This window comes from Nilaparvata lugens, chromosome 6 (assembly GCF_014356525.2).
Source record: "Nilaparvata lugens isolate BPH chromosome 6, ASM1435652v1, whole genome shotgun sequence".
Lineage (NCBI taxonomy): Eukaryota > Metazoa > Arthropoda > Insecta > Hemiptera > Delphacidae > Nilaparvata > Nilaparvata lugens.
The window spans coordinates 5,434,578-5,455,479 of NC_052509.1; the positions used below are offsets into that span (position 1 = coordinate 5,434,578).

General features: G+C 35.1%; 1 protein-coding gene and 1 non-coding gene across 4 annotated transcripts in view; one reads left to right on the plus strand and one right to left on the minus strand.

Moving 5' to 3' along the window:
* The window catches only part of LOC111046547 (LIM homeobox transcription factor 1-beta), a 103,072-nt gene that overhangs the window by 19,178 nt on the left and 62,992 nt on the right, over window positions 1–20,902 (plus strand). Inside the window, exons 1-2 of one of the 3 annotated variants that reach the window (XM_039429988.1) lie at window positions 2,594–2,723; window positions 10,374–10,603. In XM_039429988.1, coding sequence (XP_039285922.1) covers window positions 10,377–10,603 — 227 coding nt within the window. In that variant the 5' untranslated portion in view covers window positions 2,594–2,723; window positions 10,374–10,376. Of the gene's footprint in view, window positions 1–2,593; window positions 2,724–10,371; window positions 10,604–20,902 lie in introns of those variants that run through there. The other 2 variants (XM_039429990.1, XM_039429989.1) reach the window with 2 other exon arrangements.
* Trnag-gcc lies at window positions 3,485–3,555 on the minus strand. The gene has a single exon. It is a non-coding gene; the product is annotated as a tRNA-Gly (tRNA).

Genomic DNA, 20,902 nt, shown 5'->3' on the forward strand with positions numbered 1-20,902 from the left:
GATTTCAACGTTCACAAGAAAGTCCGCGAAGTAATAGGAAAATACAATAAAAAGAATTGTAAAGTTCTGGTAAATGAAGCAGGAGATACCATCATTGATACTGATAAGAAGAAGGAACTATGGAAATCATATCTGGAGAAGCTTTTCCATGATGTTAGAGAAGAACATGATACATTTGTAGGAGAAGGGCCAGAAATCCTTGTTGAGGAAGTACAAGCAGCCATTTCACATATGAAGCCCCGAAAGGCAGCCGGACCAGACCAAATAGAAGCTGAATTCTTGAAACTGCTGAATGAGGATGGTATTAAATGGCTGACTAAAATATTCAATAACATTTACTCATCAGGAGTAATTCCAGAAGATTGGTTGAAGTCAGAATTCGTCACACTTCCCAAAAAAGCAAGTTCTAAAACCTGTGGTGACTTCAGGACTATCAGTTTGATGAGCCATCTCTTAAAGATATTCCTCAAAATAATTCACAGAAGGATATATAGGCTTTGTGAAGGGCAGATTTCACCAAACCAATTTGGGTTTGTGAATGCTGTTGGAACAAGAGAGGCTCTATTTAGTGTTCAAGTATTGTTCCAAAGGTGCAGAGATGTCAGTTGTGATGTATTTGCATGCTTGATTGATTATGAGAAGGCTTTTGACAGGGTTCAACATGTTAAAATGATTGACATACTCAAGGCAATAGGAATGAATAACAAAGACTTGAATATAATCACAAACTTGTACTGGAATCAGACAGCAGTTTTGAGAGTTGATGGCAGCCACACTGATGAAGTGAAAATATTGAGAGGGGTGCGTCAGGGTTGTGTTTTGTCTCCTATTTTGTTTAATTTGTACTCTGAGTTTATTTTTCGAGAAGCACTCAGTGAGATGGAAGAAGGAATCATGATAAATGGTGCAAATTTGAATAATATACGATATGCGGACGATACCATCATGTTTGCAGATAGTCTTGAAGGATTACAACTGTTGATGGACAGTGTAACAAGAATAAGCTCACAGTATGGTTTAGAAATAAACACAAAGAAAACAAAACTTCTGATAGTGAGTAAAGAGAACATTGCTGGAGCCAGCCTTTACATCGATCAAGTTAGGGTAGAAAGAGTGAAGCAGTACAATTATCTAGGAACGATTATTAATGAGAAGTGGGATAACTCTCAAGAAATCCGGTGTCGCATCGAAAAAGCCCGTTCAGTGTTTGTTAAAATGAGCTCACTCTTCAAATCCCACAATTTGTCTTTAGAAATGAAGCTCCGACTCATGCGTTGCTACATTTTCTCTGTTTTGCTGTATGGTGTGGAAACCTGGACTCTGAACAAAGAAATCACCAGAAGACTTGAAGCATTTGAACTATGGCTTTACAGAAGAATTTTAAGGATATCTTGGACACAAAAAGTCACGAACGCAGAAGTACTACAGCGCATGAGAAAGGGAGCAGAGTTGGTAAACACCATAAAATGCCGGAAACTCCAATACCTCGGACATATAATGAGGAACACAGAGAGGTACGGGCTACTCCAAGAGATCCTTCAAGGCAAGATAAACAGCAAGAGAAAACCGGGTCGAAGAAGAATATCTTGGTTGGCGAATCTGAGGAAGTGGTTCGGTAAAACATCAGTAGAACTCTTCCGAATCGCAACCAACAAAATCAAGATAGCCATGCTGATAGCCAACATCCGGAACGGATAGGCACTTAGAGAAGAAGAAGGAGACCATTGATGGTGTAACAACCGAAACTTGTATCTCAAATTGTTTTAATAAATAAGTGATTTTGATGATTATCAAATCGTTTTCATTTATATATATATAATATATATATATATTCCATTTATTATGTAAAACACTATAATCATTATTATGATATTGGAGTAAAAACTAGGCTTAGACTGTACTATTTCTCTCCAAAAATTTCGATAAAATATTAGTGTTGTCCAAAAGTTAAGGTTATGTAATCACACACTGCCTCGTCACTTTATTTTCAGTCCAGGAATAATAATGATTTGAAAATTTGGAATTTTGAAGGTTGATATTACACTCTAAATAAATCACAGAATGTATCACAATAAATGAAAAACTTTAGAAACATTGCACTTATTTGAAAAAAAATTAATACAAAATCAAAAGCCTGCTCACTATTAGTTATTTACAGCTAATACTTTAATACTTTTCATACTTTAAGATCTTCAAATTCTAATAGTAATTAAAAACCGGAAAGATTTCCATTTAGCAAACCAAGTTCAGCAGTTTTAGCATATTTTTTTATTAAGTAGCATTAAGCTATCGATTATGAATAGTAATTCATAAATATGATTATTAATGAGTGAATAAATACTAGACAGCCTATGTCGGAAAGATACTTGGATAGAATTCTCGTTTATCTGACCTTGAATGATAAAGCCTGAGATAAGTCATTGTACTTTCTTAATTAATTAATCCAAAATCTATTATTTTATTTTGGAATTTCAGAGTTCAAAGCCCTTATTACAGGACAGGAATTGTAAAGCAAGAGAGATAACTGTGCCCTTATCTCTCGTAATAAAGCCTTTCCCGGTTTGCTTTGGTTCCATTTAGATAAGTTTAGTGTAAAACCCTTCCTAGAGGGTTTCAATAAAATCTTTCTAACACAGAGAATCAGAGTGAAATTGATTCCTAAGCTAACAACAACACCTTGTTTATATAGAATCAGAAAGAAATTTTATCGATTGATTTGAAAGGTAAGTAAGTAATGATCAAAAATGGAGGACATTATTTCTATTTAACAAATTAAGCTCAACAGTTTTAACATATTTAATTTAATATGCAAAAAATTGAATTTTTAATCACAATTTAGGAAGATGAAGGTTCCTTCCGTAAGGGAAGGAATGAATCATTTCATTATAGTTCCATAACAAGTTTTTGATAAAGGCAAATAATTGTTGAAGGCAATCACTTCACGAACTTATTCTATATCTAGAGATGGATTTGAGTATTGCATCTGTTTTTGTATGAATTTATTCCATTTTGTAAAATTAGGAAACTTTCCAAAAGGCACAACAGACATGAGTCCAAAAATGTTCTTTTTTCCATTCATAATACTTTCCAAAAGTTCATAAAACAGTCTATAAAAGGTAATGAGTAAAAGTTTTTGATTCAGCAATATGCGTATTAAAGATGTATTTCATAAGGTGGTACAGTATGTATATCAAACTTCCAAATGAAAAATATTACAGTATTTGAAATTAAAATCACATTTTATCAATGAGAAAATGAATGAAAACTTTGAAAATAACTGAAACTTTGAAATTTGAAAATAACTCAAAACTAAGAAATTAACTTTCAATTTTTGAAATAATTCATTCAGAATATTGGAAGAATGATTAGTTCTCGAACATTTAAATTCAAAATAATATTACTTTAATTATTTTGATAATTTATATTATTTTAACAAATAGTACGACAAACTTTCAATAATAATTATCCATTTCAAAAAATAAATTGCATCGACCGGGAATCGAACCCGGGCCGCCCGCGTGGCAGGCGAGCATTCTACCACTGAACCATCGATGCTTGTTGGAAGACATTCATCCTCCTACACAATTCACTTTCGTAACCTTTTTATGTTAGAATATGAATAAAAACTAGCGTGCCGTTCCCTATGCAATACATGTATCTGTCATGTTGTACCATTGAGGAAGTAAATTAATATTAATATTTAGTAAATTATATTAATATTAAGTGAATTAATATTTTAATAAAATTATTAAATTAAGTAAATTAGTATTACTTATTTTGTCTGTGGTTGTACCAACACTATAGTGAGATTCATGTAATAAAGTCAGTGGAAATGATAGGACCACAGAGTTGCCGATTCTCTGCCATACCACTGCCTTCTATGGTAGATGGCTGATTCCGGTATATCTCAATAAATATTAATCACTGATTCTTCTTAATAATGAACAACTCTATTCAATCTATTTAAAATATATTATATTCGTCAAGAAAGTAATATATATATATCAAATTATCGCATAATAAATTTCCATAATTGAGATATTGAATATCTCATAATTGAATAATTTAATATTTTGTTAATTGATTACATAATCCAAAAACAATGTGGCAACGATTGCGGGCTAAAAGGATAGAATACACTAAATTCATTAACAATTAACGTAAAATATCGGATTCTCTACACAAGATGATTATATTTACTTAAGGATAGAGGAATCTGCTTTGTCTAATGACAGACAAGGATAGCAAACCAATGTTAATAAGGTGATCTACTTACAATCTATTACTGAATCTACTATTATATATTTATCTACTAAATCTAGCTTACAACACGGCTACTATAATACAAATAGTTGACCGAGTGAAGTGAGGTCTAAGATTCAAGTCGACGGTTTGGCATTTCTCTTAATGTTTAAATGTTTGAATGTTTAAATGTTTAAATGTTTATATGTTGCGCATTTACGGCGAAACGCGGTAATAGATTTTCATGAAATTTGACAGGTATGTTCCTTTTTAAATTGCGAGTCGACGAATATACAAGGTTTTTGGAAATTTTGCATTTCAAGGATAATATAAAAGGAAAGAGGAGCCTCCTTCATACGCCAATATTACCGTAAAAATCATACTATAGAATTATTCATCATAAATCAGCTGTCTAGTGGACTATAATACTACCCGTTCAAAAACATCGAACATCTTGAAAATGTATCTTTCCATCAACGTTGTAGACAGTTGCAGCCAGACCTGATAACAGCGCTCACACTCACATTCCGGGACGACACGGGACGGTACGATAGGACAGATAGCTCTATATTTTTTTTAGGATTTTTTCTAGACATTTTAAATTGATAAATTATTTATTAATTTTTGAGAAAACATAACAACAGGTCGATGTAACTTACTGAGCGCGAGATCTACTGTTCACAGAACTACTAGTTATAAAACATGCCTCTGTCAGTTCGAAAGATACCGAAAATATTTCCTCAGGACAGGATGATGGAATCCACTAAATCCTTCCACCAATAAAAATCATAAGAATATACATTTTCACATACACACGTGAGTAGGCCTACCTTTTCTACACGTATGGAAATAGATTGGGCAGATTGATGGTGGAATTTACCGCATGACTTTTTTCACCAACAGGAAAGTGCGTTCAGATATAGGGTCCCCTCCGATTAATTTTTGATTTACGAGATGAATGGCTTTACAAAGTTTTCTCCATCTCTTTCCTTTACACATCCACTCTCTCTCACTCATTCACTCTCCACGTCAAAGTTCTCTCTCTCTTTCTCTTTCTGGTCATCTCTCTCTACAAGGGATGCTAGCAGCCCCAACCACGGCTGCAATATAAAAAAATAATAAAATACTAAATCATGCAGAAGGGTGCAAGCAAGCACCCTTTTTACTTAGTTCAATACGTCACTACTTTGAAATTATCATCGTAAAGTTTAAAAACCACGCGCGATCATTTTAAAACGCAGCAGACGATTTACTTTTCCAGATCGTCGCTCCCCCTTTTTGTGTGTGGATGCCTCCATTTGAAAGCATTGTGTTCAAAAGTCAATCGGCCGATTAATCGGTTGCCTCCACTAAATGGTGTGGTTGTCTGAAGACAAGTCACTTTCATAAAAAAACGAAGTGTTATAAATTATTATTATTTTGGTATTTGGAACATCTAAATTCAATAAAATGGTTTGTATAAATATTTTTGGACAGAAAATTTTGTGGAAATCTAGATGACATAACCTCATTTGGACTTTTAGTGTTTCCTAAAATTGGGAGAGAAATAGTACAAGGTATTCTTAGTTTTTCTCTCCCAATCTGTGAATCACTTTAAAAAAAGAATAATAAAAATAATATTTTATTGGTTGGGTTTGTCTCATGTAGTTTTTACGATTTTACACCACATAACATATACGGTATAAATTGGCTTTAAAAAGCTGGATACTGTATTATATTCTTCTTCTTTATCTTCAATCATTCGATTGTTGGGCAGCTTCCCATCGTTTTCTGTCCAGAGCTATACTTTTCTGTTGGATGTAGCTCTGGATCCCTAGATCTTTAGTAACTTGCTACAGATATTGTAGCCGGGGTTTTCCACGAGCCCTTTGATCAATTATTATAGGCCTAACTTCCAATATTCATAACGTGAATTCGTTTTGTCTATAACTACATAGGCAAGCCAAGAATGTCGTCTGTCCTTTAGAATAAGATATATCTTTTCCTCTACTCTTTGAAACACTTTAAATAGTTGTAGTATCTTACTACTTGAAAAACTTCTCTTAAGGTGCGTACAGATATACGCGCCGCGAACATGAGCAATTCACTTTTAATCAGCTGATGTCAAGCTTTTTATATCTCTGTATCTTACCGTTCCTGTAAAAATACAGATATAGTCAGCTGACTAAAAGTGAATTGCTCATGTTCGCGGCGCGTATATCTGTACGCACCTTTATATTTTGTCATAATGAACTTGGAATTTAATGTGTGTTCTCAGGATGATTAGTATTCCCCAGAAACCAATCAATTGGAAATTAACGAAAAATACAATTTTAATGAGAAAGACAAATCACTGTTGACAATAAATCCGTTGTGATTCGAAAGCATGTTCAGTGAGTTAATTTTTTTATTTTTCACAATTTATATATTCTGCGAGTCGTCATTTTAGTCTTAAAACTTGATATAAAATAATATAGTAGTTCGTAATGGATAGAGAAATTCAAGACTTTAAAACCAGAAGTTTTATAAGAAACAAAAATTCAGTTCACGAAACGCCCATCCTGTTATTGGTGGATGTCAATGATAACTATCAGCTGAGCTATTTTGAAAATGAATACTATCTAAAAAAAATGGGAATTTATCAGAAATAATCAAATTCCAATGAGAAAATTACGTTCATTGTAGGAAACAAACAGACTGCTTACGAAATCCTATTGGTCGATCTGTATTTTAACGTCAGCTAAGAGATCTACCACGTCAAAACAACATCGGCCAATCACAGAGCAAGTAGACTTAAATGCTTTACAAATCCACGCCCACAACGAGCGCTCATTGGCACATTGGTATTGCATCATGATAGAACCACCATTTTGTTGAATGTTATCGTTGGTAACCGAATTCGTAGGTTGGTAGAATGAGATTAGATTTGATTTCTCCAATTATTACTTAAGTTACAACACTTATTATACTTGCATGGATATTGGATTCTAGTTCATTTTATAACTAGGATTGAAGTTTACTAAAATCAAAGCTAACTGAAAACTATTCGAAGAGTGATACAACTCTAACGATATAAAATTAAATGCAATTTCAAGGTGATAATTGAATTGTATTTGTAAAGAATAAATAAATAAATACATGGATAAATAAATGAATAAATAAATAAATGAATAATGAATAAATAAATAATGTAATATGCTTCGTGTTGTAGGCTAATATGAATTGAAGAAATTTGAAAAAGTGATTAGAATCTAAATATTTTTTTCAGCTAATCAAAGATTAAATTAATCGAATAGCCTACTAAAATGGTAGTACGTTAAGTTGATTGAACAATATTCAAGTTCTTTAGCCTTTCATGTTAGCCTACTTATCAATAAATAATCAGTAGGCCTTATTCCACTTGTCATAACAATATCACAAAATATTAGCAATCAAATAACTCAATCTTTCTTCTTCTAACTTATTATTGAGAGGATTGTCATCCTTCTAGCTAACTTTTTCTGAATACATTTCAATAAACAATGAACTGTATCATAATTTATTATCTCCAACAATGCTATGTAACCAATAGTCTAAAGGTGCGTACAGATATACGCACCGCGAACATGAGCAATTCACTTTTAATCAGCTATTAAAATATATATCTGTATTTTTACAGAAACGGTATAAGATATAGATATGAAAAGCTTGGCATCAGCTGATTAAAAGTGAATTGCTCATGTTCGCGGCGCGTAAATCTGTACGCACCTTAACATATACCGTATAACTTAATACCTCCTATAGAATAACATAATATTATTATCTCCTACAGCTACACCATCATTTCAGCAATGATTCTCCAAACTTCATGATCACCCCAGATAAGCATTGAACCCCACACCTACACAAAACGACCTTCCAACTAATCTTGTAGCAGACGTTTTGTTATCACCCACACAACGTCAGACGTTTTGTTATCATTTGTTTTCCAAACCCCTCATCTACAAAAACTCCCCGATCATTTCACGAATCAAAAATCAGTCAGCAGAGCGAAACAAATGACTTTTTAATCGCATGTCAGAAAAATAGCACCTGCTTCTTTCCAACATAGGGATGCTGTGTAGAATATTGAGCATCTACTTAGAGAGGGTGCATTTTATCGAATAATGAATGAATGAATGTACAAACTTCGTGACATCGACAAAGACTGCTCGGATTGTTTGATGGGTGATTGTCGGATGACCGAGAGATGACCGGATTAGCGAGGGTTCGAACTAACGGGGTAGCCGAAAGGGTGACAAATTCATAAAGCAGGTGTACTTTCTTCTATTTGAACTGGAGCTGGTGTACCAGTAATCAATTAGGACTTAGAAGTATTGGAGATTTTGTCATCAATAAAGACTTTGGGTTATTGCAGCCTATTTCATCAACAAGGACTTTAGGGTATTGGAGTTTGTTAATCAATTTTCATCAGGATGTTTATATAAGTTTGTAGAGTCTTGATCATCAATTATTTCTATTAGGATATTTGATGGTGGCTGCAGTTTAAACTTCATATAATCCCTCGGATTGGAATAACTAGAGTTACACCAAGAATAAATAATTTCATACACATCAGTTCAGTTTACACTTACCCAGTATACTGGCACTATAGTGAAGCCCACGTTATAATGGCGGCGGAGAAAGATAGGAGAACAGCGTTACCGATTCTCTGCCATGATATTGCCTTCTATAGCTGAAACAGGGATAACTAATGTAAGATTAACTGTTCAGCTTCATATTATAATTTTTCATGAATAAGCTTCAATCGATTTCTTTATTTTGATCAAGAAACAAGTGAGCTACAGAGATATACATTATACCAATTTATTATTATATAGGCCTATAAGGCTGGCCACTAATGGTAGAACATGCATGATAAACATGCAAGAGACACATGACGTCATACATTGTTGTGTCATCACAAAAGGCTTAGAGCAAAATTTTTTGAGGATAGGTTATTGTGTTCCCGATTTTTTGTTGTTTCTCTTGACTGCTCTATTCAATGTTGAATTATCCATCTATCATTATATTTTGTAATTTTCCAGTGGATTATTTCTTATACATATTGTATGAGAGTACCTAAAGGTGCGTACAGATATACGCGCCGCGAACATGAGCAATTCACTTTTAATCAGCTGACTATATCTGTATTTTTACAGAAACGGCAAGATACAGATATAAAAAGATTGGCACCAGCTGATTAAAAGTGAATTGCTCATGTTCGCGGCGCGTAAATCTGTACGCACCTTAATATATCGGTATGAAGTCTTAATTATATTCAACTAATGTTGAGCCGTAACTAATCGTCATATTCATGATTCATGAATATTCATGATTTATTGTAATTGGTTGTTTATATCATGGTAGAAGCCTCTCACTGATGTGAACATGCATGCATCTTGCATGTTTCACCATTAGTGGCAAGCCTTATTGACCGAGCGGATTGAGGTCTAAGATTCAAGTCGACGGTTTGGCATTTCTCTTAATGTTTAAATGTTTATATGTTGCGCATTTACGGCGAAACGCGGTAATAGTTTTTCATGAAATTTGACAGGTATGTTCCTTTTTCAACTGCACGTCGACGTATATACAAGGTTTTTGGAAATTTCGAATTTCAAGGATAATATAAAAGGAAAAAGGAGCCTCCTCCATACGCCAATATTAGAGTAAAAATCAGACTATAGAATATTATTCATCATAAATCAGCTGACAAGTGATTACACAGATGTGTGGAGAAGCCAGTCTATTGCTGTATTTCCATAAGGTCTATAGTTTCAATCAGGTACTTGTGGATGAGAATACTGCGTGAGGTCTACTGTTCACAGAACTACTAGTGTATTTTATGTGAAATCTGTTTTGTTCTCTTGTCTGTTGTGTATGATAGATGAAGGATATTAGTAATTTATTAGATTACACTTTGACGTGTCATATACTGCGAGAGCAGTGCATTCTTGATGCTGTTGCATATGACGAATGAGTCAAGTAAAGTTAAGTAGCCCTGAATTGATACATTTAAAGTAAAGTAATACTTAACAAGGTACATGCACATATTGCGCATTTCTTTTTTCAGAAGGATGAAATTCCATCTTAATAATTTCAAATTTTTGTTAACTTAGCGTTTTTGGTTGCAGGGCATGTCGGACAACGGCCTAGTTGGTCCACCGGGTCCGCCGGGACTTGGTCTGAACGGCACCTGCCGGTGTAGCGCATGTCTGCGGCCGATTGTCGACCGCTGGATGCTCGGTGTGGGCGAGGCCCTTTTCCACGAGCGCTGTCTCCTCTGTCAGGTGTGTCGTCTGCCGCTGCATCGATCCTGCTACGCGCGGCAAGGTGCTTTCTACTGTCGCAACGATTATGATAGGTGAGAGAGATGGATAGATGAAAAATAAATGCCTTTATTACTTTCCTTGCCCTAGGTAAGGGAAATATCGATTTGCCAAAAAAATTAAGGTACCCCAATTTAAAAGCCCTATTGCACAAAACCCGGTTAGGTTTTAACCGTGATTAATTTCACGAGAACCAATCAGAGAAGGCCTTTTTTTGATGAGACGGCTTCTCTGATTGGTTCTCGTGGAATTAATCAAGGTTAAAATTCAACCAGCTTTTGTGCAACCGGCACTATATTTTCTATATGTCTCAAGGTCCCAGAACCCAAAATCATGACTTTTGGTGTATATGTCTCGGAACACGACAACTCCATTAAAAATTGAGGGATCAATAAATAAATAAATTTTGAACTTAGGTCCTTATATCATGAGGATACGACAATAAGAAATTCATTACAGAATGGCGGATAACAAGCAAAAAACCCTGTTTTTCACGGTGTTCTTGAAAACGGCTCTGATGGTTCTTTTAAAATTCATACCATGGATAGCTATTTAAAAGCCCTATCAACTGACAAGTCTCATTTCTGCGAAAAATATAGAAGTTGGGCAACATTCTCGATTTTCTTGACTTCATATCAAGATTTTCTCAAAATGACTACATTTTTTTTTCAAATATGAACCCTGGAAAGTAATTCTATCAACTGGCATAAGTCTTCTTTCTGGGAGACCAGCAGAGGTCCTTGAAAAAATGTAATTTCCAACCTCCTTCTCATGCATCGAGGAGGTAGGTATGGTAGGTAGATTAAGGCCCGGTTGCACAACAGCCAGTTGAATTTAACCGTGATTAATTCTACGAGAGCCAATCAGAGAAGGCCTTTTTGATTAGGCGGCTTCTCTGATTGGTTCTGGTGGAATAAATCATTGTTAAGATTTAACCGGCTGTTGTGCATCTGGGTCTAAGCCGTTTATTCAAAAGAACACATGGTCGTGATATTTTATCTGCAGAACAGCTGTTTTGATGACTGTCTCTTTGCAAATACAGATATAATAAGAATAGCATCAGCTGATGGAAAGCGAAATGCGTGAGTTCGTTGCGCATACGTCTTTACGCACCTTTAGATCACAATCACGTTTCTCCCCCAACTAGTCCAATCAATTGATGAGGATAGTATTTAAATTGAATTGTATTCATTGCGAAAGAAAATCTGTTTGATACAGCCTATAGTATAATTGACCGAGCGAAGTGAGGACTAAGATTCAAGTCGAGGGTTTTGAATTTCTCTTTATGTTTAAATGTTTATATGTTGCGCATTTACGGCGAAACGCAGCAATAGTTTTTAATGAAATTTGACAGGTATGTTCCTTTTTAAATTGCGCGTCGACGAATATACAAGGGTTTTGGAAATTTTGAATTTCAAGGATAATATAAAAGGAAAAGGAGCCTCCTCCATACGCCAATATTAGAGAAAAATCAGACTATAGAATTATTCATCATAAATCAGCTGTCGAGTGGATTATAAATTGCATACCAAGACGCATGCAATTCAATATCTCAATGTAACTTGGTGAATAATCAGCTGCTGGGTGGACTATCAATTGCATGTCTCATTGAATGCATTATTAAATGAACTATTAATTGCATGCGTTATTGCAACTAGAATAACATAGTATTGTCTCTCGACCTTTCTCTGCTTTGAACTCGGGCTGACCTGTTGCCAGTAGGTCTTGTAGAAGATTAGCTTTTGATGTTAGCATTTCTGATACAGCAACCCCAACAGCCATTAGCCGTTTTCACACCGATATCTCGCCGACAGGACATACAGACAGGATTTACTCTGATGGACAGTATAAGAGGAGGCGGTGGTTTATAACTGCGCGAGGTCTACTGTTCCCAGAACTACTAGATATAATACAAATTGACTTAAGAACATGAGGAATCCCATATTCTCGAGTAACTTTTGGCACTGCCAACGTGACAAAAAATAATAAGATAGTGAAAATATCATCCTTTTTTTGTCATCCTCCACTCGTCAACCACGTGAGGGGGCGTCACTTGCAAAGGCTGTTGGGAAGAGGTGACACACAGAACACAATTTGGCGTCACGTGGCAAATGATGACGTCACAGTGTGCCGGCTGCAGGCTACAATATGTCGCCAGGAGAGGGGTGGGGGTCACCCACAGACCCCAAGAGGGTTGAGAGGGTTGTGGCCTCCGCATCTCCTCATTCATTCCTCAGTTGTTGCTCATGCGGGAGACTCAGTATGTGCTATGCTATGCTTACTCACGTACGGTTGTCACGTAGCAATGAGGACTACCATCATTCTAACATATCACCTACGTCTCCTTGCTTCTAGTATTATTGTTGCTTCTCTTTTGTCAAGTTTTATTCTGTTCTCCATCTCTGAGTCTCCTTCTTGTTCTTGTTCATGTCCTCGTTGTTTCTCTTGTTCTCTCTCTTGCTCTTCTCACTTCTTATTTTCCTCCTCCTCTTCCTCCTCCTACTCTCATCTCCCTTTTCATCATCCTTTCATTTCTATATTCTCCTTATTCTTCTTCATCTCTATTCCTGGTTCTTTTTATTAACTATCATCATTTTGTCATTAGCCCAGTCAACGAAGTGTTATAGAGGGAAATGTTTGGAAGACAATGTTTGAACCCGCAGTTCAGTTTAGGGTAGTAAGGAGCTAAACGGGTCGATGTCAAACGAGGCAAACGACAGAAGAGTCCTGCGACAGTCGAGACCAGCGACGGTAGAGACCGCCGACGGCAGAGGACTCCTGAAAAAGAGGACTCCTCCAATTGAGTTTCGTCAACAAAGGTGGTCAAGTCATATACATTCGAGTACTTGGATGATGGTCCCTAAACATATTTTTAAGTAATGGGAATCCATAAATATTGCATTATGCCTCCTTCATTGACAAATATAAATATTTATCTATCTTCTATCCATCTCTAAGACGAGATGGTGTCTGTCTTTCTGTCTGTTTGTATGTGAGCTCATCACGCTTGAAATACTTGACTGATTAAGCTGTAATTCTTCACAAAGATGATCGTTCTGAAAATCCTTCAAGGATAAGCACTATCTACCTTCAAAGTTCATATGCTTTTTTTATGAAGGAAGTTTCCATTATTTAGTGTCTGGAATCGCAGTAGGATGTGTCCTCAACTGTCGCCTGCTGCAAGCGAGTCTCTAATTTTTGTACAGGCCCGACAGTCGAGACCAGCGACATTCGAGGCCAGCGACGGTAGAGGACTCCTGAAAAAGAGGCCTCAAATGTCGCCTGCGTTAGGCGACAGTTGAGGCCACTCTAATTTTTGTACAGCCCCGACAGTCGAGACCTACGACGGGAGAGGACTCCTGAAAAAGTGGCCTCAAATGTCGCCTGCGTTAGGCGACAGTTGAGGCCACTCCCGACAGTCGAGGCCTACGACCGTAGAGGACTGTAAAACAGTCCTCTACGGTCGTAGGCCTCGAATGTCGTCGGTCTCGACTGTCGCGCCCCCAGCTAAACATATCAAAAGTCCCCATCCCTTCCCCCTGAGCTAACCACCCCCTTAGCATTTTTGAATAGTTAGTCATGTCGGTTGAACGCATTTTTATCAAGATTTGATCGTGTAAGCAAAACATTGAAAAATGCAACTTTTAAACCACCCTCATCCCTTTAGCACAAGGTGTAGGGATGAGTACTTATGATATGTTCACCCCCTAACTGGTCCCAACAAAGCTGCTAAGTCAAAAATTGTGTTCAAAACATTCTCTCCAAATTCCTTTGTCAATTGGTCAATTTTTGCATAACTGAAGTACTCACACTCAACACTGAAGATGCTGCAACAGTCGTGGGGATGTGCGTAAACTTGTGAAATTATACATAAAATTGAAGAAAATTTGATGCTCTATAAGCTCATGGTCAGCATGGATTTTTCCCATGGATATTCAAAAAGTTATATGAGCAAAAATAACAAAAAATGAAGGAAAATGTGTGTTTTCCACAAAATGTCACATCTTTTAGAGCGGATATCTCGAGAAGTGAGAGAGATAAAGAAAAAGTTGTTCGATCATTTCAGGAAATTATTTAAGCTTTAATTTCTTATAAAATAGCCATGTCTGTAAAATGCATAATTTTCGCGTTATATGCGAGAAACCAATAAATGGTACCTTTGAACCACCCCCACCCCCTTAGCACGGGGGTAGGGGTGGGGACTTTTGATATGTTTACTTCCTTACTACCCTAAACAGAACTGCGGGGTCAAAAATTGTCTTCCAAACTTTTCCTTCTATACCCTTTTTTGAGCATTCGTTGCCTGGACTAAAATGGAAAGTGAAGTAGATGAAAACTTCGATAGTATTGACTACAGACGACGAAGATAGTATTTTTATCCTCTTCTGTGCCCAAATTCAAGGCACTATAATTAGGTCCACGTTATAATAGCAATGGAGAAAGATAGGAGAACAACATTGCCGATCCTCACTGTCTTGTCCATGCCTTCTATAGACGGTAGCTGATACAGGTTTATTGATGTAAAATTAACTGTTCATTTTCGTTTAAAGTGATCAATCATATTTTATTAAGCAAGAGATTATATTTTTCAATAATTTCATAATGAATTTTCCTAATTAAGATGAAATATTTTGTTAATTAATTACTAATTCTACATTGTTAAAAGACGAACAGAGTAAATCTAGAAAGCAAGGTCTATAAATACAGGTCATGACACAATCCTGTGATGCATGGCAAAATCGCCATTTTATGGGATTCTAGTACACCAATTTTCAAATTTATCAGCTATTATCATAATAAATAAACAACCTGATGTGTTTTTTGTTTATATATTCCGGAATATTGCTTGGCTTTGACTTGTAAAATAAATTCTTCCGACAGAATAATAATATTTAGATTCCAACTAGGAACTGAATTGTTGATTTTTAGATTTAATTGATTGGGAACTATAAACTGTTTTTGAGGTTAGCCTTTTGTCCCAATGCCTTATGAATCATAACAAGTTACAAGAATAAGAACAATTTTTAATAATAAAAAAATGAATTATTGAACGATTTTTATTATTGAAATTTCATTATTAAAAAATCGAAAACCTGAATTTACATATTATCCGAACCAGAATATTGTTTTTGAAAAGTATGATGCAAGATTTTGTTATGAGCAGAATTGGAATTTCAAATACGGCTATAAAGACCCCACATAATGGCCGCTCCATAAGGAACACGATTGTCATGACCTGTATTTTTAGACCTTGCTAGAAAGAGAAAGCACTATCCGCTTTGTTAATGATAGACAGTGACAGCGATACCATTACTAATCAAACACTGCCATTAAAACGTGCACCTCACTATATTGATAAGCTACAAAGTTAGTTGAAGTGAAGCTGACCACAATACAACTTAAATCAGATGTGGATCATCATAGGGAATATTATTGTGATTTCACATTGATATACGTCATTGAAATTCAACAAACAAGCTTAAGCCTACTTGAAAATAGTTATTTGTGAAAGTGACAGTTTGCTGCACCGAAAGAAACGTTTACGCACGAGCCATAGGCGAGGGTGGAATGGTTTTTTAAGTGCAGCAGAGCAACTTTGCGCACGTATTTCACATTAAATTTTTCCTACAGTTACCATTGAATATGAGAAGTGGTTGATTATGGGTAAAATGATGCCTGAAATCCATCAAATGTTTGTATGTATAATTTTGTTATTAAAACAACTTTAATTTATTTTAAACTTGATAATCCAATTGAAAATTAATAATCGATCATCTATTCAAATTAAAAATTAAATTAATCCAATTATATTAAAAATTGAATAATTTTGAGTAAATCTTAATTTCTAAATAATTTTTCAACCAATCAATTTATGAATGAAATGAATATTATTTGAAATAATGAATAATTAATAATATTCAAAATGTATAATTTAATGAGTTCTCATTTTTATTTATTTGAAAATCAGAAAAAATAAAGATAGAACCAATTCGCATTCAAAATACACGCCAACAATGTCAACAGCTGATTGGGATGGCTGCAAGATAATACGCAAAGTATTAAGAGTACGCAAAGTAATACTTTGCGCACTAGAGCGGAAAAGTGATTCTTTGCGTTCTGTAATCAGTACAGGAATAGTCACTTTTCAAGGTAACTGTAGGAAAAGGTAATTTTCAGCCGCTTTTGCAACAAATCAATAAATCCTGCACTCAGTGGCATGCTGTCTGGTACAGCCTACCTTTTCCCCAAGTTGAATGCAACCATATATATCCATATCTATTCATACACCTATAATTTCCTCAAGTGTATATTATACAGAACGCGCCTACACATCTATACACGGTCATGGTTGAACTCATGATGTTTACTCAATGCACATACAGGCGAATATCAATTAAACTCGCCCTCGTGGCAAACATAGACGAATGTTGGCAAATAGCTCGTGGATGTTCGTCTGTACACGGTACCGGCCTGGTTCACACTGCATGCATATTTGTGATTATTTCGAAAAGTTTGAAGAATGACCCCCTACCGACCAGTTGGGGTTGGTTCAGTGGACACGTAGGTTGCAAATTTACGTGTAAAATACTTCATTTGTAATTATTTCGAAAAGTTTGAAGAATGCCCCAGCTAGCGACCGGTTGAGATTGGTTCAGTGGCTACGTAGGTTGCAAATTTACGCGTGTAAAATACGTCACAATTTCAACTTAATTTGAGATTTGAGGTGATCGAGAGTTAAAACAATATCAAAATGTGGCATACACTGAAGTATACAAGTATTACTATTTATTAGTGAATATCGGGGCACCGAGCTTCGCTCGTTATTTATTTATTGACTTTTGATAAACCGAACACAATTCTTTAAAATGATTGGGGAAGTACTAACAGGCACAGCCCAAAACTGTTTCTTTCCCGAATTTTGATTTATACACTATAAATAGTCCAGAAAGTAGATTATGTTCCATACACTTGTATTTAGGTTCAATTTTCTGTTCAAACATTTGAAAACAAAAAAATTATAATTTTAGATTATGTACAAACCAAATTGAATAACAAAATAACACTCACTAATCACTTGAAATTGTCAAATAATGATCAACTTTGAAAATTATCATGATATACTCTAGATTAGGAGGATTATCATGTCATGATAATCAGATTATGTTGATCAAATCGATTAAATTGTGTAGCTAGATAGAATTTCTCGCTGATTGATTATGATTACACAGCTGGGAATAATTCTGTCTCCCTCCCACACAGGCACACGCATCTTCTGTTTCGAGAGACGACGAAATTATCATCTGTTTTCCAAGGATGAATTATCCTTTTAATGTCGGTCAGCGAGTTTTCCAAAGAATGAGACCTAGTGCAATCGAATCTTTATATCATAAACCTACTATGTTCCAAATTTCGTGAAAATCGTTAGAGCCATTTTCGAGATCCGTAAAACATTAATAACCAGATATAAAAATAGCCAGATATAAAAATAACCAGATATAGAAATAACCAGATATGAAAATAACCAGATATATAAATACAGAAATTGATCGCTTAATTTAATAGGATTGTAATCCTTAGTTCATACTATTCCAATGCATAGTAGAATTGTGTTCAGAGTAGTAGAGATTATTGTTTCAAGAACAAAATTTCACTAGAAATTATAAGGATTCAAGAACGATAAGGAATGTAGGAGCTATCATATTGTCAGGGAAGGCAATACAACTTCCATATATTATGCATGTGTTAAGGTGCGTACAGACTTTTTCTCTGCTCCGCAATCGAACGTCACTCGAGCAGATCGATTGCTGATCGACCGGGGAGCAAGAGTGGAATTCGAGAAGAGCGTGTAACAGAGGTCGAGCTTGGCAAGCTCCTAGGTCGAACTAACCAATAGTTGCGCATGCGTGGTCAACGTGTTTGTTTGTAATGTTTGTTAATAGTTATGATCTCTGTGTTAGCAAATAAAATTAGAAAAATGAATAATCAATTATTAAATTAAATAATATAAAGTTATAAAAGCATTTATAATAATAGGTACCAGCATATTAGCATTTAGAAGAAAGAAGCTGAACTCCCAATCAAGCCTTTCACCTTTTGAAACATTGACAGACATTACCTTTTATAATAAAATATTAAAATAAATGAAATAATCATAACATTCATTATAAATTTATTATTATTAGTCGTAGAGCTCCCGAAGTGGAAGACGCTGAGTAAAATCATGATCATCGATTATTATTAGACTTGGCAGTTTTCTTGTTCGCCCACCAGCTTTTCATTCTCTGAGAAAATGCAGCTTTTCTTTCTTCACTCCATCTTGTGCCAACTCTTGGTGCTTTTATCTCTGGAATAATTTCCCATTTGTTCACTTTTGTTTTGAAATTATTTCTATTTTTAATTTCATCATTAGTAATTCCTGCCAAAACTAGATCTTTCTTAACATTCCTAATCCATTCTCCTCCATAGGCAAGCGAAGCTACATATTTTACAATTTTTTTTTGTGATTCTATGGTCAGGGAGCCTCATGATATGACCATAGAATTTTAGACGTCTTTTTCTCATGTCTGTTACAATATTTGAATGTTGCTCAACTGTGCTATGTTTCTGTAATCTATAACCATTCTCAGTTAATCTCGGACCTAGAATTTTTCTAATTATTTTCCTTTCTTCTTTCTTCAAATTTTCTAGATCAGCTTTCCTGTTGAGATTTAGGGTCTCACTGGCATATAGCATTGATGGCTTTATTACTGTATTATAATGTCTAATTTTAGTGTGAAGAGACAAGCATTTTTTATTGTAAATGGAATGCACCAGCCCTAGGCCTTTACGAGCTTTCTTTATTCTATCTTGCTGTGATAATCTCTCCGAAATAACCTTTCCTAAATATTTAAATTTTATTATATAAACATAATGTATTATTAGGCTACCCAGCAATCCCCTGGTCAGAATATTTTATTTAGTTTTGTCACCCGATCAGCTGGATTGAACGTTTCACATTTGTGAGGTTAGGTTGTAGCTAAGTCAACAATAAGAAAAGAGCGGATCGATCATCCTTCGAACATATTCCGAACCTCAATCGAACCCTCGCGTAACATTCATGATCGGAGCGAGTGCGGAGCGTGCGGGGAGCGTCTTGTAGGCGCGTATATCTGTACACAACTTGATACTAGATCTCACTGTGATGCCAAATGAAAGAGATCATCGTTTACTGTTTCATATTAGTTCCCTATGTGGCTCTTATACAATAATTGAGAATATACAATAATTGTACATATTTAATTCAGTTTTTTAGAGTGAATAATATTGATGTTGTGGAACTTTTCCATAATTGAAGATACTTGAAATGTTGTCATATTTGTACATATCTACTTGAAATGTACATATTCAAAATAGTATATTCTTCCTCTTCCAATCTTTCTCTTATTATCCATTTGGTTTTGTTAGCTAATCTCCATAATTGTTGTCCTTTTTTTTTGTGTAGTTGGAAAGTTGATATTGTGGTAATTATTCATATTGAATAAAGCCACAGATTTATTTTATTGATACTTAGAAAGACCGGTCTTTCTAAGTATCAATAAATCTGTGTTTTTTGACAATTTCTTAGTCTTTTTCATTCAATCCTTAATTGTTGTTTGACGGCTCTCATGACAATGTTTGGAATACCTGGGCGTGTCTAGTCTCGGCCATTGACGGCTTCTCTTGACCAATAACAGGTAGAGGTCTACCTGTTATTGGTCAACAGCTAATAGCCAATCGTAAGGCTTCACACATACTATGTATTCTGCTACTCAATGCTATTCTGCTACTCAAGCTATCAGTTTAGTGGAGATTGACAATGGTGTAACAACCGAAACTATTTCAAATTGTTCTAGTAAATTGGTGGTTTTTGACAAAATAAAGTCGTTTTCATCTACTACAACATGACCTCCACAACAAGATCTTCTTATCAACTTATTATCTTCAATATCTCTCCATAGTTTATGATGGACTTTATCGAAAATCGATATGAGCCTTTAAGGAATTTAGATATTTAATATAAATTAATAGTTTTTAACAACATCAAGTCGCTCTCATCTACTACAACATGACCTCCACAACAAGACAGAAAGTCAACTTATTATCTTCAATATCTCTCCATAGTTTATGATGGACTTTATAGAAAATCGATATGAGCCTTTCAGGAATTTAGATATTCAATATAAATTAATAGTTTTTGACAAAATCAAGTCGTTTTTATCTACTACAACATGACCTCCACAACAAGACAGAAAGTCCACTTATTATCTTCAATATCTCTCCATAGTTAATGATGGACTTTATAGAAAATCGATATG